This window comes from Tyto alba, unplaced genomic scaffold (genome assembly GCF_018691265.1).
Source record: "Tyto alba isolate M040663 unplaced genomic scaffold, T.alba_DEE_v4.0 Super-Scaffold_23, whole genome shotgun sequence".
Lineage (NCBI taxonomy): Eukaryota > Metazoa > Chordata > Aves > Strigiformes > Tytonidae > Tyto > Tyto alba.
In genome coordinates, this window is record NW_024881297.1 from 866,441 (window position 1) to 888,668 (window position 22,228).

The 22,228-nt window shown below is 47.5% G+C and overlaps 1 protein-coding gene across 5 annotated transcripts in view; it reads left to right on the forward strand.

The window, feature by feature from the left end:
• Nucleotides 1–22,228, forward strand: part of SEPTIN11 (septin 11) — a 65,812-nt gene that overhangs the window by 18,933 nt on the left and 24,651 nt on the right. For all 5 annotated transcript variants that reach the window (XM_032992391.2, XM_042796904.1, XM_042796902.1 and 2 more), the window contains exons 2-6: nt 10,806–10,920; nt 14,631–14,826; nt 17,309–17,495; nt 19,544–19,705; nt 21,517–21,613. In XM_032992391.2, coding sequence (XP_032848282.2) covers nt 10,806–10,920; nt 14,631–14,826; nt 17,309–17,495; nt 19,544–19,705; nt 21,517–21,613 — 757 coding nt within the window. The remainder of the gene's footprint in view (nt 1–10,805; nt 10,921–14,630; nt 14,827–17,308; nt 17,496–19,543; nt 19,706–21,516; nt 21,614–22,228) is intronic.

Consider the following 22,228-nt stretch of genomic DNA (forward strand, 5'->3'; position numbering starts at 1 on the left):
CAACCCAAAAACTGGAGCTGTAAAGCTTATCCTTGGATTCTTTGTGACTAGAGAGTTAATCCTTTCCTCTGGTGCTGTAAATATTTATTTAGCAGTCTCTTGTGCATTTATGGAGTTCAAACATTTTTGAGTGTATGCTGGGCAATTGCCGGTGTCCTGTCTTGGAGGACTTGGAGCATCACCAGGACTGTGTTGGTCATCAGATGCCTTTGTGATCCTGCCCCTTTGCAAGTGATGGACGTAGAGAGAACTGTGGGAACATTCCCGTCTGTGAGCTCCATGCGAGGAAGATGTTTTGTCTTGCATTGCCTATCGAGTCCAGAAATGTTAAGTTCTGTAGCAGTTCTTATCAGTGCAGCGAAACACGAGTAGGGTAAAAAGCCTGGAGTAGGGTGTCCTTCTAGTCCCATCTCCTCCCGATGATACCAATGTTATGACTGCCACAGACATAGATTAGACGTGCTTTCCTCTGGAAGAACTCTGGCCAATTAACATTTTTTTTTGGGAAGACAAAATACAATCTTTCAAGGCAGCCACAAAAATATGGAATTAATGAGGCGGAGGGAAGGAAGTACTTCAGCTAAAATAGGGAATTGCTTCTTGAAGTATGTCCTATTTATTAAAATTTGTTTATAGGCTTTCCCTGTTAAAGGCAGGAAAATGAAATCTTGATGAAGTGAAGTGGGGAACATTGTTGCTGTTGAGGCAGTTGAGAGCTTGAAGTCTACAGACTAATGTTTCAAAACTCTCATCTGAATAATTCAGTAAACCTTGACCTTTTCCTCTGCACGCAGATTCGATTCAACTTAATTCCACTTTCACTCCTGCTGAAGACAGTAAACTGCACACTAAGGCAAACAACATTATTTGTAGTTCTCTATATTCTTTGATTGCTGACCTTTTCTTATCAATGATCAATGACTTCTGTGGTGCCCTAGAAGAGCTTCATGTACCATAAGGGGCTGTGCACGTACCCTTTTCATTTTCTAAGCAAATGTGAGGGCTATGACTTAACACTCAAAATTAGACCATACCATGAACGCATTAAAATCAAGTTTTCCTGCTTTGTTGTTGTTGTGTGCATTACTTTGTCAGGACTCAAGTGTACCCATGGCTAGCAAAAGTAAAAACACTGGACTCGGCTAAATCTGAAATATTTTCTCTGGCCTTTTATTTAATATCCTTATTGTCATATATGCATGTTGCATATGAATTTAAGAGCTGGTCTGAGCGAGCTCCTCAATCCAGTTGATACAGTAAAGTTTCCCTGAGGATTTCCAGTGTTTATCTAGCACTTGCAGGGACCCTAAAAGTCCTGGTAGTAGGGATTTTCTAAGGAGTATGTGTACCTGGTTCCTTTAGGTCCTGTAGTAACTCCAAGCACAAAACAAGTTGCCAGGGCACTGACCGTGTGAAATGACGTAGCTGAATGATGATTTTTTTGACTTGAGACCCGTTCATACTGTCATGGTACCTGGGCACTGAAGAAACCATATATGTACGTCTTAGGATTTTGATAGGAAGACAATTACTGTGATAAATCTGAACTGTTTAGTCCAGACTCAAGAGAACTAGTAAATAAACGATCTGAAGCTGGGTGCCTTTATACACACAGCTCTATGTGCCCTACTTGGAAATTGGGTCTGTGCAGACGACTGTAGCCTGTCCATGCCGTGGTGTTCCCTGCCTGCCTCTGAGCAAACCAGCAGGGCACGGTATTAATGCAGATCCTGGTGGTAAGTCCCAGGGCTAATTAATTATCCAGAGCACGATGTGGGGCACCTTTCAGTCCCGGAGCTTGCTGAATAGGAGCTGACAAATTGTACCCTTGATGTGCAGCTCTAGTTTTGTAGGAAAGAAAACACAGGGTTAAGGAGTTGCAAGCCAGCCCTTCTCGGCTGCGCCTGCACCACCTCCCAAGGAAAGCTGCTTCTTTTTATGTTTGGAGTGGCCCTTAATTTGATTCAGGTATTGGAACAGTGCTGCCTTGTTACAGTTTTATAAGCGAGCCCTATGGGCTGCTTTCCTTTCTAAAAATCTCTGTATTTTTGCTCCGGTTGTGTTCACACCCCTAACTGGACTGGAGTTTTTGGAAGCCTGGGGAAGGTTTGAGGAGAACCTGGCAATGGGATCAGCTGCTTTGTTCCTGGGTTTGTGTTAATTCTGCCTTCTTGGGCCCAGGATCAGTGTCCCAAAGAGCTCCCTGCAGCCGGCCTCTGTGTTAGTGTAACTGGGAGTCTTGCCGAGTTCATCTATCCCACTTTCATCTGTGTCAAGTCCCATATTGCACTGTGCCTCCAGCTAAAGGCTTTTATCAAAGTATAAATCCACTTATTTAATGGCCTGTGATGCAGCTGTTTCAGGGCTATTTTAAGTGCATGACAGTGGAATACAGAAGGAAATGGCTGTTGTTTTTTTTCCTCTTTGCTGTCTTGGACGGTGTCTGTGGTGGTATGGGACTGTGTAGCCAGAAGAGCTGGAAAAGGGGCAAAAGAACTGGGGGAGGGGGAAGGAGGAGTGTTTCTACTGTCCATATAGCAACGTGCCTTCCTGCCATCTTCCAGTTCACTTCTACCCTACTGATTTGAGTTGTTTTTAACTCTTCAAGATCACACGTTCTCAAGATGAACAAAAACTCTACGTTCTCCAATACTTGCTGGTGTAAACTCGCCTCGTGTTACAGACTGGCTCACATGCTGTGTCGCTGTGCAGCAGCTGGTGGTCTGCTGGGCCTCTGACCCCCCAAAAACATTTTGTTCAGGGCTGGTGTGAAGGATCCTCCAACTTTCTCAGCTGTGCCTGGCTGCGGGAGGATGGCTGGGGATGCTAAAAGGGATATATTTGCCTTTCCCTGCATGCGGCGCCTCAGAAGACAAAAGATGGGGAAGTTGCAATAAAATCGTGTGCTGTTTTTTGAAACAGGAGTGGAGCATTTCAGACTGGGGCGTCTGGCACTGAATAATAATTCACATCTTATTTCATCAACCTCATATGAGTGGTCAAAAAGGCAGTTAGTTGCACATCACCCTCCTGTCAGGAGAGAGGTTGGGCAGAGAAGTGAAGAGCATCTGGTTCTCATTGGGCTCTGCCTTTGGATGGTCTTCATTCTTTTTTGTCACATTAGAACTCTTTTTTCCCCCCCTCCCTTCCTTCTTCCTCTCTTTTTTCTCTTTTTTTTTTTTTTTCCCTCCCTTCCCCCCCCTCCCCCCCTTCAGTGAGTTTACAAGCCTTGCTGGAATGCACATATGGTCCTTATCATCCCCAAAGTCCAGCATTTTTTTTTTTTTTTTTTTTTTGCTGGTTAGCAGTTTGTGACATCAGGGGCTGTTAGAAGCATTAGTCACTTCTACTCCAAATAGAAAAATCCGTGGTTTTTGGAAACCTATGAAGGAAAATGTCTTTTATGTTAGTTCTTGGCATAAATGGAACTGCTAGTGCTCTGAGCTTGTACTGACCTTTAGCCAAACATTTTGCCTGGAAGACAAATGTTCTTTCCCGCTCTCTACAGCCACTCCTGAATTGTCAGATTTTGCTGACTTCCCTCTTCCCAGAAGAATGCGACTGCATCCTTTTTTTCTCCATCCTCCTGCGGAGTTGCTGCAGCTTGCCAATGTAAGCAGTTCCCTTCGCCTCCCCACCAGCAGCGCGCTTGGGAGGCGCGGGAGTGGCGGTGGCTACGGCCGCGGCAGGCAGCGTGTCCTTGCCGCCTGGCAGCGGCCGCAAGTCGCCATTGCGAGCCGCTGGCCACCACTGGGATATCTGGCACCAGATGCCAGGGAGACGGGCCTTGTGCTCCCCACCCCGTGCTGCATCCGCTGCTGGGGGAGCTGGGATTGGGGCGGGGGTTTCATTCGGGTGGATTTTCTTTTCTTCTGGCAGGAGAAGGGAGCCAGCCTCAGAGAGGACGGTTCCTTCCCCATCGCTTCTGCGTGTTACTGCCACACTGACGTAATGTCCAGCAGCGCCCCGTCTCTGAGGGTGTCCCCTCGGGGGAACCCCTTGCCTTGGCTCGCTGGCAGCCTCCTTTGGCTGCTGGTTCCCCAGATAAAACTTCATGTATCTGCAGAGCAATATTCTGTGCAAGGAGGGGCAGCACGAGACCCACACCTACCCTTCCCCATCTGCTGCTGATGGGTGCTTCGTTCGCCAAATTGCTTCCAGCCTTCCTCCCACAAAATAACCTTTTCTGCTATCCCAATTCTCCAGGATTAAAAGGAAAAGCCAGTACATTCAAGGAGAGCCTTTTTGTGTTCCCTGTGACCTCCATGGTTACTGAGTGAGGGAGCCAACTGTGGCATAACACTTTGTTGATGGTATTTCTTGTTACTGGGAGTAGGGAGACGTGGCTCCTTGCTCTTGTTTTAGATCTTGCTGGAGGGCTGGGGCAGGGGACTTACTGAACAAAGCACACTCGATGGAGAAGCTGTGTGCCCCTAAGCAGCTAGAGCTGGTGCCAGCTTTTACCCGGGAAGAATAGGATTGTTTACTGAGGGCCAGCCCTTGGGAGCAGTAGCTGCAGCAGGGAGTCACTCAGGGGGCTGGTGGCAGAGCGGGAGGCGTTAGCCATCCAACGTGCCAACGGCTCTGATGGATCTTCATGGCTTGCTTGACATTTTAAGCTACAGAATGAGCATATGTCTTCCTGTTGAGAGAGAAGCAGAAAAAAAAAAGACGTCCAAGACTTCAGTAGCTTGTGGATATACCTGCCTGAGTCTGCAGCCAGCCAGCAGCAGAAGCATGGAGACAGGAACTCCCCCTCTTCTGCTGGTGACACTGATGGTTATCCTAGCCTAAAGCAACAGAAAGAAGTCCTTCCGTTCTTGATTAACTGTTTGATTGCTATGGGCTGTTTTCTTGCCGCATGACTGCACTAGCTATGGCAAGGAGAGGAAAGGAATTGTCCTTTCTTCTTGTGCTCCCCCATACGATTATACTTGGGTTCCCTTGTCCAAGAATTACGGGTTTAACCATCACTTAAATCTGTATAAGGAAAGGGATGGGGGTTGTGGGTGGTGTTTCAAGGAATGTGAACAGTGAGCCTGGCTCTGGCGTAGGCACTGGGAATACTTTGTGTCCTGTCGGCAGGGACCCCGGCTCTTGGGTTTCATCCAGGGAGAGGGTAGGACAGATTTGTCTCTTGCTGACTACTCTGTGCTTCTGTCCTCACAGCTCTTGCCTGAGCCACCTTTTTTGTATGAGCAGACTAAAGTATCTCCGAGGTCCCTGGCTTTGGATGCAGCATCTAGGATTACTTCAGAAATGCGGGAACGTGCACCTAGTAACAGGGCAAAAATGTAGCTGGCCTGAGCTGCTGACAACAATAAAAGCTTTCAGAATTTCTTAAAGGTGCCTCCAAAGTCGTGTGGCCTCAAATAACTAAACACTTGCTTCATATTTGTGGTTGAGCTCAACATTTTGCATACCAGCATTTTTCCCCTCTAGAATTTGAGACTGGTTTTTGTTTTCTTTAACTCTTGGGAGGCCGTGTGAAAGTGACCCCCAGCAGCCAGGAGCAGTGGGCTGGGGGGGGGGGCTGCAGGGGAATATTTTGCCAGCAGCATTAGAGCATAAGGGGCTCAGCTAGAAGCTTATTTGTCTTGAGGGAACAGCCATCATCATGATTAAGTCCTGAGTGAGGAGAACAGACTGGAGCAATAAATGCAGGTGTCCTTGTGGGCCCTCTCTTCTCAGCATTTTGGAGTGACACCTTGTTTCTACCTAGGAGAAGAGCGACTGCTTTATCTCAGATCAGCTACCACACACTTTCTGGAGTGTAAGGACATGGCTCTCCTTTGTGCTGTCTCTGGAGAAGTGATACATTTGTAATTATGGGACCCACCTTTATATCTACCTCCCCATCCACACACAGGCGTACCGTTGCTGACTCCAATCAGGAAAATAACTTTCCTCTTATTCCTGCTAGCCCTGCCAAGCCACCGTGGCTTAGGAGGAATGAGCCGATTCTCTCCTTGCACGTGCCTCGTCAGCCAAATTGTGTTATAAAGCTTCACTGAATTACATCCAGGCAAACCCACTGTTTGCCACAGAGCATCCGTTACGGCTTTGCTTGACCTATAAAACCTTTGCCACCAGGAGCTATGTATGAAGAAAGCCAGATGTGAAGTGGATTTGACAGGGCTCTCGGCTTGCAAACCCTGTCTTGTCTTTTGCAAGGCAGTTTTTTCTTTTTTTCCCTTAAAAGAAGAGCAGTAGGACATAGGGTCCTGGCAATTGATCTCTCTATAGTACATAGCAGGTGCTGTCTGCTCTACTTACCCCTCCTACCCTCCCCTTACTCTGCTAGAGCTAAAACCAGCAGCTGTGATAACAGCATCTGAAAGATTGTTGTTAACCCAAGAAATATCAACTGTGAGATGCCTCCTTGTAGGTCACTCTGCAAAGAAAAGTGATCAGCACCTTTCCCAATAAACAAGCACTTAATTGTTCCTGTTACTCTGTAGTTTTTGTAGGGGTTAGCATATGGCTCTGGAGGTTCAGAATCGCTTCTCACTTATGTGGATGGTATGTAAAGAGGGAGGGAAGATTTGCTCTATAATGTGGGGTTCAGTAAGGGAGACACGACTGTCTTAAAGAAGAGTTTAAAAATAAAGCCTGCTCTTGGGATGTCTTAAGCTCTCTGACATCTGAGATTATCCAGACACCCAAGTCTAGCAGCGTATCTGGTACAAATTGGCTGATCTTTATAGAAGTCTGTGGAGCTGCAGTTTTACACGTGCTGATCTTGTCCGTTGCTCTTGAAGCTGCAGGCAAGGAGGGGCGCTTGGCAAACAGCTCTTCTTTTAGCATGCTTGTAAGAGGTCAGCGCTTCCCAGTACAGTGACTTCTCTGTGCATTAATAAGGCATCTCTTAGGACTGTGCCACAGGGAGTGACAGCTGAGGAGTTGTTGTAGTCCAGGAGTGTGTTTAGGTGCAGTATTGGGGAAAGAGAGGAGTTGTGCTGAACTCCAAGGCATGCTGAGCTCTGTTTATCTTCCGAGGGAAAATGAGGAATACCCTTGGTTAGAAATCAGTGAGGCAGGGTGCTGATATGCCTTTTGGCTGGGGGTAAAGTGCCTGGGTAGCACTGCTGCCTTCCTCTGGAAGAAGGAAGACCCCTGTGGCAGGAAGAATAAATCAATGCTTGTAGCATTGCTCCCCCAGCTTCTTGGGTGAACAGGGGGGCTTGGGGCTTGTCTCTGTGGGGCAGGAGCCCTCACCCATGTCAGCCTTTGATGACTCTTCAGCTGGAGGCACCCAGTTCACAGTGGGATGACTCACTTGAGATCAAAACCCAGCCCACTGACTCTTCGGAGGAGCTTGTCACAGGGATTCACAGCCGGAGCAGCCTGGCCATCTGACTTAGCATCCCGTTGTTTTTAAAACACTTCTGTTTTGCCAGACTGAAAGCGTGAATCACTTGCCTGTTCTGCTAATTATACACTGAGCAATCACGCTTGTTGCTCTCCAGCAGAGGCTTCCTTTCCATGTGGACAAAACCTGAGCTCATGAGCTACTCCTGAGTTTGCAGGAGTTTCAGTCCTTGCCCCCTCCTCGGGCAGCCTGAGGGCTGAAGGCTGGAGCACTGTTGAGCTAATGAAGCTAAAACTGCCCAGTCCAATGCAGTCAGGCTATTTGTGGTCTTGCTGATTAGCATCCTTGGCAGCCCTGTGCCTTGGCTAAAGGGGCCATAGAGCCTCATGGGGGGGTCCTGCGGCTACCAGCCTCTCCTGGGGGGAAAGCAGAGAAAGGAGGCAGGGTTCTTCTCTCTTGTGTCAGGGCCCCTGTAGTCACTGGGCAGGATTAAACTCTGTCTCCTTGAAGACGGTGAAAGCAAGAGCAGAGGCCTGGCTGCAGCGGTAAGAGGTTATGCAGCGTGCGTGCCTCCCTTTAATCCTTCTTCTCAGAGAGGAGCAGCCTGCATCTCCCCCCAAAACGTGCCAGCTCTCCGAGTCCATCTGTGTGTGCTGGAACTGACTGTTAAGTTGCATGATGCTTTCGTTTGTGTGTGTGGAGGGAGATATTTAGAAACTCTAGTGCTTTTGGCTCTCCTGCCTCGTGCAAAATGTGTATCTGTGATACTTTGGTAGAAGTGCACGTATTTTCTGTATCCTCTCCATGACGTGTGCTACAGTCTGGGGAATACTGAGGGAGGTGGAGACTTGGGTTTGCCTTTCATCTCTGCCCATGCCTTGGGCCTCTGAGCTTTTTGTGAGTGTTTTGGTGTATCAGGCAGATATCAGACTACACTTCTGCCTCTTGTTATGCAGCACAGCTTGTGAAAAATACTTGGCACTGAGAAGTGTAGAGATAGTTTTTGGTTTTTTTCCACTGTTTGCCACTTGCAGGAAAAAAAAGAAAGCGAGGGGAGGGAACTAAACCAACGTAGGTATGCAGCAAAAAATAACTGACACAGATGCAAGAGATGAGTCTAGCTCCTGTTCCTGCTGAGTAACTGATGATGAGGCAGTACTTGCTTTCCCAAAATATATCAAGGAAAGAGATACTGGTGCTGTGGTGAGAGATGTTCAACACCTACTGCTTTCTGTGAAGCCTGTGAGTCATGGGTACCTATTGCTTTCTGAGATCTGCTCTGAGCTCCTTTTACTTAATCATGAATCCAAGTCCACTGGCATTTTAGAAAATACTAATACTACAGATATTTAATTTAAGCCATTCCCAGGATCTCCTTCCATTGCCTGGGGCTTTTCCACAAAAATCACTGTTGCAGGTAAATGAGGTAGTGGTCTCTGATGTTTTTTTCACCTAGCCTGAGTGAAGGAGGTGGCATCTCTTAATCACCTGAAGCTTCTGTTTTACCATGCTGGTGAAGAGCCGTCCAGTAAACAGAGGGGTGGAGATGAGCAGTCTGGTGTACCGGCACTAAGCCTTCAGACAAGCCTGGTTCAGATGTTAAGAGAAGAGTCGGGTATCTAGCACAGGTGTCAAGCTGCATATGCCAGTGTGGCAAAAAGGAGCCCTTTGCCCCTTTGTGCCATGTGGTAATGGCACAGACTTAGACATTTTTACCTGGAGATGTTGCATTTTGGAGAATTTCTCTCTTTGTTTGTTTTTTTTTTTTTTTTTTTTTTTTCTTTAAGTGTAAGTGGTATTTTCATCAGCGCTTAGCCTAGATATCACTTATTTCTTCCTGCAATGGTTGGCTGGTCTGTATGTTTTGAGGAGGGCAGTGGAGATGCTCAGCAATTGTGCAGAGTGTGGGAAGTTGTTCCCTGGTTTGGATTCTTATTTTAACAACCAAAGAGTGTCTTTTTCCATGTCTGGTCCAAAGCCCACTGATTTTGTGGAAGAGAAGCTGGTGCTTCCAGCATTTTTAAACTTGGCTAAGGCTGCCCACGACTGTAATTTAGTTCAGCAGTATGGCCTCTGTGGAGTAACTGTGCTGGAAGTGTTTGGGTTAGTATCCTAAGGACAACAAACTTTTGGAGGAAAACATTGTGTGAAATAACAGCAGAGCTGCTCTGGGTCTACAGAGTTGGTGGGGTTTTTTTGTTTGTTTGTTGTTTTATCTGCTCTGAGGATATTGTCATTACTGCAATTTGTTGGGGAAGAGATAACTGGGCTGGCTGCTTTTTCCAAGCCTGTCTGTGAATTACTGTACAGCTGTTGTGGAAAAATCCTAAATATAATCTTGGAGTTGTTTCAAACCCCCCTTCTTCGAGGTCTGTGCTCCCCCATTACCCTCCACAAAATGGTCTTGGGGGTGTTTGATGGTATCAGCTCAAGGCCCCTGGACAGCCTGGAGGAGGAGAGCGGGTCACGAGGGGTGACTTGCAACCTCTGGGTGCCTGGCCTGGGTTTTTTCCCTGCCAAAGACCTGCAGTACAATGGGCTTTGTAGGTCACCCACGAAACTCGGGGAGTGGTGCCCTGCTTTCTCACCTCGTGTCGGATGAGGCTATTTGTAAACCAAGGCATCCGCAGGGCAGCATGCCTGCTTTTTTTGCCTCCCGGTCAAGGCCTGTAAAAGCTGGGAAGAGATTAGGCTGGCTTTAGAGGTGGTGTCACCATGTAAGCTGTGTCCTGCTGTGGCCGTACCAAAAGGTTGCAGGAAAAGCGCAAGCATGTCAGAGTTTCCCTTTTTCTGCTGGGAGGATAGAGCAAGTCTGAGAGAGCTTTTCCTTCCCTTTGGCAAACTGAGCCGAGGAGAGCACGAGCTTGCCTCTCTGCTGGCCTACACAGGTTTCTATCAGGAATAGATTTTGGAGTTGCAACCAGGACAGCATCGCAACCCGCATCAGTCTTTCATGTGCTGTTTGGGAGAGCTGGCCTCGCTGGGTGGTTTGGGGAAGTCCTGTGGGAAATTCTGGAAGGGGAAGCGGGCTGGTTTCTGCCGTAGAGCTGTACAGAAGACACAGAGGAGGCAGATTCAGCTGCTGCACCAATTAAACAGCAATTGATCTGCTCACAGCTGTGACTGTGTTTCACTGTGTCTCTTCCAGGTGTCTGCCCAAATAATCTTTGGGTAACCTTAGGGATATGTGATGCTGAGGCCTCAGAAACAATGTTTGGGTGTTGCATATTGGTACAGAGTCGCAGGCATGGAGAAACAGTCTGGTGGTGCTTGAGTGCCTTGGGGTCGGGGATGTTTTAGCTTCTAAGCCCCGCAGTGGAGAGTAGGATAGAGATAAAAGGAGATCATGTTTTGGAGGCAAACCTAAGACAGAAAGATCCCATGTCATGAAAACTCCTGCGTCATTACACAGTTCTGACAGGACTAGGCACAGCCTTCTTCCCTGACAGGGGTGCTGCAACCCTGTTAAATGCCTTTCTTCTTGGTCTTACAGAGCGATGACCTTAGGAACCTGTCCCTCTCCGGCCATGTGGGCTTCGACAGCCTCCCTGATCAGCTGGTCAACAAGTCAACGTCGCAGGGCTTCTGCTTCAACATCCTCTGCGTGGGTAAGTCATCCCACACTGCTGGGGGGTTAGCTCACACCAAAGGTTGCATTAGTACGCACAAATTAGCACCTTCTGCGTCCTGCAAAGGGTAGGATCTGAGCCAGTGGGGACCACTGTGGCAGGGAAGGGACAGTTTCTTCCCAGAGCTGCTCCAGGGTAAAATCTAGTATCCCTTTTTTCCTTTTCTCTACCCTGTCCCCTGAGTCAAAACATGGAAATTTCTAGCTGTTAAAATATATCCTTTCGATCGTCCTGTGATTCTGCTTTCCTCAAGGGCTGCCCATAAGGAAACTGAGCTAACTTGGGAACTCAATGTATTTTTAAAAGAACGTTAACTTAAATCTGCCTTTCTCTGGGTTGGACACAGAGGCTGTTTCTCACTAAATTGCATTCCTTCCCTTCCAGGCTTTGCCTGCCTGCCTCGTTATATTCTTAGTTTCTCCAGTTGGAAGTGATGCTGTTTTTAGTCACCAGATGATGTACTTGAGAACAAAGCCTGTCACCTGTTCTCTGCTATACTTAATTTGAGTGCTGCAAGTTGGTTTTATAGCCTGGCTTACTGTGTTACTTTTCCCAAGTTGTTCGGAGGGTGAAATATGGTGAGGCAACTTCTTCTCTTGGCTGTAGAGAGATGCCTGCTGTCTGGGTACTGTATGGATACTATGCAATTGGAAATCCTTTGTTCAGCCCTGGGAGAGCTCTGTGCCAAAACAGATTTGACCAACTGGTACACCTCTTCAAGATACCCCAGAATGTAGTTCTATAAATTGCAAAAATGTTGGGTTTTACTCTTAATTTTGGCAGAACCCTCTGACTGTGATTTTTTTTTTTTTTTTTTTTTCTTCTATAACAAGTTGAGAATTTCTGTCTGCAGTGCAGAGTGAACAGTCGGAGAAGAAATCTGGCAAACAAACAAGACTCCCCTCTAGCTTTGCATGTTGAAGAATGAGATAAGAGAATAGTCATACTTCTGCACGCTCAAGCTACCAGCCCTCATGTGACTCTGTTAGCAGCATGAAACCATTTAAAATTCAGCAGGGAACAGCCTGATTAGCAGGCAGCTCTTTGACCAAAATGGCATAAATTAATTGCCTTTTTTCTCTTGCAATAAATATTCCTCTCTTAGCGTGACTTGATATGTCTCCATTAACATAGTAATTTGATCCAACTCTTTTCCTATTGTAAAATGTGCTGATCAACCATTTTTCACCCCAAATTAAAATTTTGCACAAATTGCTGCAGCTGTCCAAGGAATAGGAATCTCCCCCTTTTAAAAAAATAAAGAAAAAACTAAAACAACTTTTTTGAAATTCTGTTTTGAGAAGGGATACAATTAACTTTGGCATTGTAACATGAGACTTTTAATTGTGGTGTGCATGGATAAAATGCTGCAAAGCTTGTCCAGCACAGCATGCAGCGGCACTGCATTCGCATCAGGAGCTCGCTCACATATGTAGCTTCAGATATCAACAGTCTGTGCCATCGGTTTAGGACTGGTCTTCTAGTGGGGGTTGCGCTCTATGAGGGCCTAGATTTTGAGCTGTAATGTCGATGGATACTTTCTGTCTTCCCCCTCTTTCATTTGTTCATTCTTTTTTAAAAGCTTGCTTTATGTCCTGCAGCTTCCCAGGGTAGGAATGCTGCGGCAAGCATCTCTGCTGGATTATTTTACTGGGCTGTAAGTAATCACTTACCTTCCTGAGCCTAGCATGAAAATGGTCAAAGCCAGCAAAATGATCTGTCGAGTATCACAGAGCAACAGGCTGTTGCTGAGTAGTGGTATTTGTTTCTGTGGACACAAATACTGTATGGTTTTCTAGAGTTCTTCTAAGTGGGAGTTTTGCATATTTTGAGAGAGATTTTCATGCTAGGAGAGCTGCATACAGCCTAGAGAGATGTTTGAGGGCAATCCCAGCTGCAGGTTCTCCTCTCCCACCTGATACATTTTGTATTGCTTTTCTATTATTCACTTCTACTTGATATTTTGGGGGTGTTTAAGAGGTTGGGATAGGACACCCGCACAAGCCTGACCTGCAAATGGCAGGGCTGCCCACTGCAGTCCAGGAGCTCTGTCCCAGATCTCAGCATCTCTTCAGCTGGAGAAACTTCAGGACATTACCTCAGCCCAACCCTGCTCACAGCATGGGGAGCAGTAGCAGTTAAAGAATGTAATTGCTAAGCAAACACTTTTGACTTAAAAATGGGATTTAGGCTAATGCTTTCATCCATGTTACTCGTTGAACTGGGGATTAGTGAACTCAGTCTAAAAGTCGGTATTCAAGTAGTGTGCTATTTTAGATTTTTTTAAAACTGCTGTCTCAAATTTTCATTGCTCAAGTTGCACTAAGGGGTTTTTTGTGATCCTCTTGAAACAGGAATGCAAACTGAGCTGGGGGAAAAAAAAAAAAAAAGGCATACAAACATGTAGAGAATCAGATATCTCCTTGGGAATCAAAGTCAGAGCTGAGAGAATTTACAACTTGCTTCTGTAAAGAAAGTTATATCAGAACTAGGACTTAGCCTACACTATTAAAAAGGTAATTAAGTATTTCTCAAGTAAAAACATTTTCTTGCTGTTCTGAATACTGATATCACTGGCAAGGTGGGGGGATTGGGGCTCTTCATGCTATCGAGCAGCAGGGAGCCTGCATCATCAGTCACATCATACCAACATAAAAACCACAGGCAACTGCTGAAAGCAAATGCTTTTATGGGAAGGGAATAATTGTTTGTCTCTCCTGCACTGCCAGTGTAGCAAGTCCAGTAACAGGGTTCTGGCAGCAGCAGGCATTTGCTGGTTCATCCTGGAAGGAGTCCTTTCCTTTCTCCAAGGAAGGAGGCTCACTCAGCAAATGTCTAAGTAACTATTCTTAAAGCTATTGTGATTCTATTTTTTTCTTTTTTATTTCTTTTCTCACTTGTTCCCCGCCACCTTCCTTCCCGTTTAGTACCTTCTCTTCAGGGAGTCTCATAAGCCTCAGCCTGTCCTCTCCAATTCCTCCATTTCCTATGGGAAACATTAACAGTAATATTACCGGAAAAGACTGTGCCTCTGTGTGTGTGTGTGTGTGTGTGTGTGTGTGTGTGTGTGTGTAATAACCTCCTTCTCTTCCCCAAAATAATGAAAAATCCCTGAGGTCAGTGGGGCTTAGTATCTCTGGTGATGCCCCTTTCAGTGTCCTCGCCTGTGATTGTGGTACACCTCCCTGGAAAAGCCAGCCCACAGATTTCCCTTGCTGTTCCCAGCACAGCTGCCTAGCTCTTCACTTGCGGGTGATGACTTTTAGCTCTGAAGGCATTTGGTTAATCCTGGTGTCTGTCAGGGTAGCAGGTTTTGCACAGCAGGGGCTCATTTCGGATTCGCATCCCCAGCGTCTGGCGCTTTGATCGGGTATGTCTGCGAGGCGTGCTGCAGAGACTCCGGCGGTGTGACCTGCGGAGGAAATCAGGTGGAGCCCAGCAGCAGAAGCCAGAACTGCTGTCACCACCCAGCGTCCACAAAGTCCCTGGTTCAGTCCTGGGGGATTTATAAAGATGAGGACTGCCTCAAAAGACATCTGTTCCTGCAGGGATTGTTTTGCCTAGCCATGTGCACATAGCCTAATTCCACTGCTACCCGAGCAGAAAAACTCCTTAGCCTGGCGAATGTGCTTGAGAATGAGATGAGGAAAAGCAGTCGGACCATACTAACGTTACCTTTGTCTGCTCAGGTGAAACTGGCATTGGCAAATCAACGTTGATGGACACTCTGTTCAACACCAAGTTTGAAAGTGAACCTGCGACGCACAACGAGCCTGGCGTGAGATTGAAAGCCCGGAGTTACGAGCTCCAGGAGAGTAATGTCCGTCTGAAGCTGACTATTGTCGACACAGTTGGATTTGGCGATCAAATTAACAAAGATGACAGGTAAATTTATTTCTGTCAGGAGAAGGAATCCTTGCCCTGTTGTGCTCCAAGATCAGTAGGACCCTCGCTATTCCTGGGGTTGTTCCCCGATCCAGGTGTGGCAGCAAGCATCAGTTGCCCCAGGAGACAGGTACAAGTGATGAGAAACTGAAGAACAGAGAGATCGACGAGGCTACAGAACAGACACTGTGTTTCTGCCCTCCTTGGAGCAGAAACTTTCAGCGTAGCTGAAGTCTCTGCTTGAGTTGAAACGTGTAAATATTTGAAAGCATGAGTTCAAATTGCAATTACATTGCGTCTTTTAGGAAGCTGGAACTCAAATTCTAGTTCTGTTCACACCGCCCTGCAGTGTTGAAGTTGAAGTGGGTTTTACTTTAACATTGTGCTTAGGTGCTGATTTTCACATTATATGCAAGAAGTAAAAATTCTGGGCAGCCTACGCAATCCCTTGTGTCCATCCATACGGACCTTTGCAGTAGTGTTAGAACTAGTCATTCTGTGTTCACAGCTAATATGCTAATTAATGCATTTCCTATATCTTAGAGCCATATGCTCCCTTGTTGCTGTAATCCCAGCTCCCTCTGGAAGGTTGTTTGCGATCCTCTTCTCTGCACCTTGCCAAGTGCTGGGGGGGGGGTGGGTGGTGGTGCTGACCAAAAGCTGTTAGGGCACTGGGCAGATGGGCAGCGTAAGCTCTTTGAAAATGTAAGCTTAACATCAGACTTTCCTCCAGAATCCCCATTAGCATGGAGATTGAGCAGATCCCGCTTCCCGTTCCATAAGGAAAACTGCAGATTTTAGAAAAAGGTTTTACAATGCTTGATTTCTGTAACGCTTCCTTGCTGCTTAACCTGACACCGAAAGGCAATTGTTGCCCCGGCTTTGGGGCTCCTGCTCCTGGTGAAAGCTGCAGAGCCAAAGCGGCGAGGGGTGCGTGGTGGCCGGAGGGCGAGCTCTGCACGTTGGGCACTGCCATATGCTCCTGGGCGAGAGCAGAAGCTGCTCGGAGGAGGAGCAGGTGCTCGGAGCGGGGATGCTCTGCAGCTCGTTGCTGCTGGGTCAATTTTTACATTTGCTTCGTTGGGCAGACAGGAGGAGCTGGCGGTGTCGGTGGTGAAGCCCCTCCAACTTCTCTCTCGGGCAGTTGGAGAGAGAGGTGGTCACGGGGACACAGGGTTTAGGGACAGCTTTTGTCCTCCTGCTGTGTGCCGACACAGATGGCTGCAGTGGGTGGGATTTTCTCTGTGCTCCTCGCTTGAGTCCCCCCCAGTCTTTTTTTTGCTCTGCTTTTTTACAGTGCTTTCTTCACTATAATCTCCCAGTGTAAGGCCACAGTGCTTTCTTTGCAACACGCCTCTGTGGGAGATTTTTGGCATCTCATGGTCAGAGACAGAACTTGCAAAAGCGAAGAAACCAGAGCAGCAGTCACGTTATAAACCCACCTAGTCATATTCATGACTTGCTCTGTGCCTGCAAATTAACAAGCTCTGCTCGGTACCATCTTATGGGTCCCTGCTATTGACAGCCCTCACACAGCACTGGCTGTCTTTTGCTCTAGCTCTTGCTTGGTAAATCAAGTACAAGTCTGCTCTGCTTCACCGAGGGTTTTGAGCAACTGCTCAAGCAGCTGCACTGGCACCTGGAGCAGAGGGGCCAGACCAGAGCCTTGCTGGCTGCCTGTCAGAAGGGTGTTTCTGGAGGACCTGAAAACTCCCGATGGTCTAGTTCCTCCTCACAACTGCTTTTGAGGGCAGGCATTAACGCTGCTGTGAATCTAGCGCTCAAGGCAGTGGCAGTGTTGTCTCAGTGCCCTCATTCAGAAAATTCCTTGGGCTGGAGGTCCTGAGGCTGCCCGTGGTGGAGGGAGGAACAAACAGAAGAGTTTGCTTTCCAGAAGCACGATCAGTTAGTCAGATCAAGACATGTTACACTGCAGCAGCTTTTTCTTCTCCAGCAAAATGGTCCCCTCAAAGTAGATGAACAGTGCAGTTGCCTCCTGACCTTTGCTTACAGGCTTCAGTTTCTGAAAAGTTCCTTTTAGTGCCGTGTGAATTTCCCTTCTTTTAAGATCACGAACAAGATTTTGGACAAGCTAGGGTAGGTGGTGGTTTCAAGTTTAAATTTTCTTATATTGGATGATCCTCAGACATTGACAGAGTAGCAGCTCAGACTTTAATTGGAGAGACTGCAAAATATATTGTTTTTTTTTCAGGGTAGCAGCCTTGTGTGGTTTCCATGAACCTAAAGTCCGGGGTCTCTGACACTTTATCTTGCTAATATGGCCATAGTATTCTCCCTGTGAACCGAGCAGAAACACACTTGCTCAGGAGGGCCCGTGGGTTGAGTGAGGAGGGTGCTAAGAGCAGTGCTTGTCCTGTAATATACAGAGCACCCATGAAGCTTCCCGAGTGTGGATCAGTGATGTGTGTTGTCCCAGCAGTGAATGCTCTGGTTTTCTTTGTGCCGTGTTTTCCCTCTTCAGCTACAAGCCCATAGTAGAATATATCGATGCGCAGTTTGAAGCCTACCTACAAGAGGAGCTGAAGATCAAACGGTCCCTGTTTAATTACCACGACACCAGAATTCATGCCTGCCTGTATTTCATTGCACCAACTGGACACTCGTTGAAGTCCCTAGACTTGGTCACCATGAAGAAGCTCGACAGTAAGGTACTTGCTGCTCATGTTACGACCCTTGCATGGCCCTACCTAGTGGTTTTATGATCTTGCCACTGTTTTTAGCAGTGAGGAATCACACAGACGCCGTGTGAAAACTTCACCTTGAGCTAGCTGCTAGAATTGGCCACCATTCACTGGTTCATATGCTGCAGGAATTTATTAAGAGTTTGGGCTCCGACCCTCTTCCAGTCCCAGCTTGGGTTAGGAAACTTGGCGGCTTGCTCCCCAGCTGTGCTATGAAGGTAGCAGTCTGAGAGCAGGAAACTTGATGAGGATGCATTAGGAGACCACCGTTCTTTTTGCTTTGCTGTGGGTTGACTCAGCCAAGTTTGCTGACAGGTTTGTTCGCAACTGAAAGATCAGTTGGCTGTTGAAAAAGAGAGAAAAGTGTGTTTTCTTCCTTAAATGCATAAGTAAAAACGAGAGCTTGACGTCGAGCTCTGCTAGTTCTAGCACTCAAAGACCTGGTTGCCATCTCTGTTTCACTTTGTCTAACAGGTTAATTAGGTTCTCGTACAAAACCTGATTTGGTAAGTATATGAGATGAGAAGTACATCTAAAACACTTCAGGTCATCTTATTAATCAATGAAAAACAAATCAAAATGCTGTGTCTGCATGCTCTGAGCACATCCAGCTGGACACAAACAGTGATTTGATCTTCTATGGCAAATGTAGTGTTATTCTAACCACGATCTGATAAACGAGAAGAATCTGAATAAATACCTTACTCCACATGTGCTTTTTTCAGTTACCCTCCTGACTAGCAAGAATGGGAACCAAGCTTGGTTTAAAGCATGGTATTTTACTAGATACTTGCAAGAAGATTTCATCTCGTTTCTTTTAGGGAACATAATCAAGGTACAAATGTAAAACCTGAGTATTTAAACTGAGCTTTCTCTGTGCTGCTTTACGTCATGATTAAGCAACTTAAGTTGGTCTGCCTTGCACCTTTGGCTCATTGGACCCTGATTCTGGAGAAGATAAATGATGACAATGATTCTTTATTTCCTACAGCGACCTATCAATTGGGTTTTATGCTGTGATGGAGGAGGATCCCTGCTCTGTTCGACTTAAAAGAGGGTTATAGAGGTTTATCCCAAGTGAGCTAATTGGCATTCATATTCTGTCTTTCGGCAAAGGAGGATTTAATAACTCCAGGCCATCCTCTGAACAGAATTAACCGATGTAACGTAAGAGGATTTTCAAGTACTGTAGTTAAAATCCCTTCATATAGGTCAATATCAGCATCTTCCTCCTTACGATTTCAGACTGCTGTTGTGAGGAAAAGCAAGTCCTGCAAGATCAAAAGCAGAAATGGCCCATCTGGCGGGAGTAGAAGGGGAAAGAAAGCAGGATGATTCCTCCTAATGCCTTCTTGCCCTCTCCCAGCAAAGGGGACGCTTGCGCAATGCTCGCTGTGCATCGGATCCGTTCAGCTGTACCGCGGGTGCGGTGCGATCTCCCCTTGGCTCCTAGATGGTGTTGCTGTTTGCCACCCTGCTGCCAGTGCTGCAGACAGCCTGCCCAGGGAGGAGAGCCAGTAACTCCCATTTCTGCACTAACCCCATTGCGGGGTTCCTTTGGATGAATGTCTTAGAGCTGTGCAGGGATAGATCAGCAGTGCGGGGAGCACGTGGGCGTGTGCCGGTGCCAGTGTTACTGCCAGCCCCACCCCATGCCTAGGTGGTAATTTCTTTTTTTTTTTTTTTTTTTTTTTTTTGAGCAGCTTATAATAATTTATGAAAGCGTTTCCTGTCCAGCCAATTCAGACGAGGAGGGGAATACAACAGGACAGGAAGTAGCACGTTGCCAGATTGCATTTGACTTCTTTTTAAGGCCATCATTGCTGCTGCCTGAAAATCCTGTCTAAGGCAGTGGTGCTGGCAGCAGCAGCTCCGGGGATGGTTTTCCGCTGCGGGGGCGGTGGCTGGTGGCATTTTTAGGGCCGTTGCCGCAGGATGTGTGCTGCTCTCCACCCTCTCCCAGTGACACAACGTGCGCAGTCCTGCATTGTGGAGGTGCTGTCTCTGTCTTGCAGGTGAACATCATCCCCATCATTGCCAAGGCTGACACCATTGCAAAAAATGAGCTGCACAAGTTCAAGAGTAAAATCATGAGCGAGCTGGTCAGCAACGGCGTCCAGATCTACCAGTTCCCAACGGATGAAGAGACAGTGGCTGAGATAAATGCCACGATGAGTGTATGTTTTTTTTGGGGGGGGGGGTTGGGGGGGGAGTGTGTGTGTTTTTCCTTGCTTTGGTTTGCATGGGCCCATCCTTAATGGGAGGGCACATTGTACTGTGTTTCTTTTAGCTTTAAAAGTGCAGTCGAAGCACGGATACCAGGTTGGCCAGAAGGCTTTTGGAGCTGGAGATACCTGTCACACATGGGCTGCTTGGCCTGATACACTTCATTGTCTGACAAATGATTTTCCTCTGAGCATTTTTTTTTTCATATCCTTCCCCTATTGCACTATTCCCATCTCGGGAAAGGAAGAGGAAGGGAGGCAGGGCCCCAATGCGGTCAGAGCAAAGGGCTGGGCTTTGGCTTTCCTGTCCCAGACGACCACTTGCTGCTCAGTGGGGGGTGATTCACTTCTGCCTTTGTTTCGCTTTCCGGTGAGAACAGGGTTGTCCTCAGTGATGTCCCAGCTCTCCATAGGGCTGGTGGCGTTCAGGGGTGAGGGCTCTGGTTCTCACCTCCTTTCCTTTTCCTTTAGTGATAGGAGTGGGATTTGAGGGCAAACAGGGCTGGGGTAGACAAAACCTTTCAGTGGGTTTTATAGAGGGAAGCAACCGTTTCCCAAGGGCCTGACTTGGAGCGCAAGGGGAAGAACCTGAGCTCAGGGTTTCTGGCAGTGACGTGCATCACAGCCATGCTGACAGGGCTTCTGGGTGGCCTTAGCAGGGTGACTAACACCCAAGAGGATGTGCCAACCCCAAAGCAAGTGCACTCGATAGCAAATGCAAGGACAGGGCTGAGTTACCCGCCTTTTTTACAGGGAACGGAGGCATCGAGATTAAGCTATTTCCTTGCAACTTGCAGGCTTTTGTGTGTTTCCCTGCACAGCTCCTTGTAGGTGGGCAGTTGTCACATCTAGCCAGGTATCGGACCCTCTCCAAACCTCTGTGTTGCCTCTTTTCCCCTGTCTGTGTTGTGTTCTCCGCAGGGAGAAGCTGACCCAGAGAAGGGACGTGTCTCTGCCAGAGGGCAGTGTGTGTGTTTGGCTTCCTCTGGTGCAGCCCGGCTGCCGGGAAACTCCTCTGCCAGTTAATCACATCTCGGCCGCCGCTTGGCCGCTTCCCCTCCCGCCCAGCCCGTGACCACGGCCTGGCCAGTGCAGCACCTGCTCCCGGCGCTTGCACCCAGCCCTTCGGGGTGCTCGTAAGGCAGGGTGGGCACCGCGGGGCTGGGCCGGCGGCAGAGGCCAGCTCCCTCCTGGCAGCACCCAGGCTGCGGGGAGTCGATCCCTGACTGTTGCCAACACACCTGCGGGGAGACTGGGACGTAGCAGGGCTCGGTGTCTCGGACGTCTCGGCCCAGGGCCGGGCCATCTCCGCTCTTCCCCTTGCTCACAGCTTTGCCCTTCTTATGAGGAAGCATTAGGAGTTATTTCTAGCAGCAGAAACCCCCTGAATTTTGAGCCTACCTTCCTTTGGAGGACGTACTTTATTTTCTTTTATTCACTGACGACTATTTTTCCGAAGTGTTCGAATTCGATTCCAGTTGGTAAGACTTCTTCTGTGCTTCAAACAGTTGTGCTTTGTGATAACCTAAAAAATATGTACATCTCTTGTATTTTTAGGACATAACAATTTTGGGCTTTTAAGTCCTAGTGGGTTTCTCATCCAGATTGTCCTGTTGCTCTTTCTAAAACACCAGATGGATTGGAAAGACGTTTAAGCAACTTAAATGTAGCACAGCTGCCACAGTAAACAGCTTGCTTCAGAAACAATCCCTGGCAAGGCAACAAAGGAAATCCCTAACCTCGTTGTCCCTTTCCTTTTGTAGGTCCACCTTCCTTTTGCTGTAGTTGGCAGCACTGAAGAAGTGAAGATCGGCAATAAGATGGCAAAGGCCAGGCAGTACCCCTGGGGTGTTGTGCAGGGTATGTTACCGAAAGCACAAATAAGGCCTTGTCATCCTGTCTCCTTCTGATGAAAGATACACTGCTCTCTGGGTGGTCCTTATCAAAATCTGTCTTGAGAAAGCAAGATCACAGCTCTAAGGCTTCTTAAAATCAGGGCTCTGCAACCTAGAGCTAGACATGGAGGGGGTTTGGCAGCAGGGTGGTGACATCAACCTAGCCGTTGGCTTTGGGAAGGAGCAGGGTAACATTACTAGGAGATGTTAAATAACAAGCTTGAAAAATGAAAACTTGCCATTTTCTGTTCCTTACGCTTTTCTGCCAGCAAAAAAACGCGTGAGCAATGCGGGGGGCTTGGGCAGCAGAGCGGTTCGGTTTGGACCTTTCAGATGGGTCTGAGTGCAAGCGCATAGCTGGGGGATTTTCCAGGGCGGTTGGCAGGTGCTCTGTCCTCTCAACTCAAAGTGGGAGCGGAATTAACTCAACCCTGCCTGCTTGGCCTGTCCACGGTTTAGGATACCACAACAGGACCTACGGCTTAAGTATGCAGCCCCCCCTAAAGTCAACCAAGAGTTCCTTCCTGCAGAGGAGCAGAGTTTGGCTTAGGGCTGTGGTTGCAACTCAGGCTGTACCGAA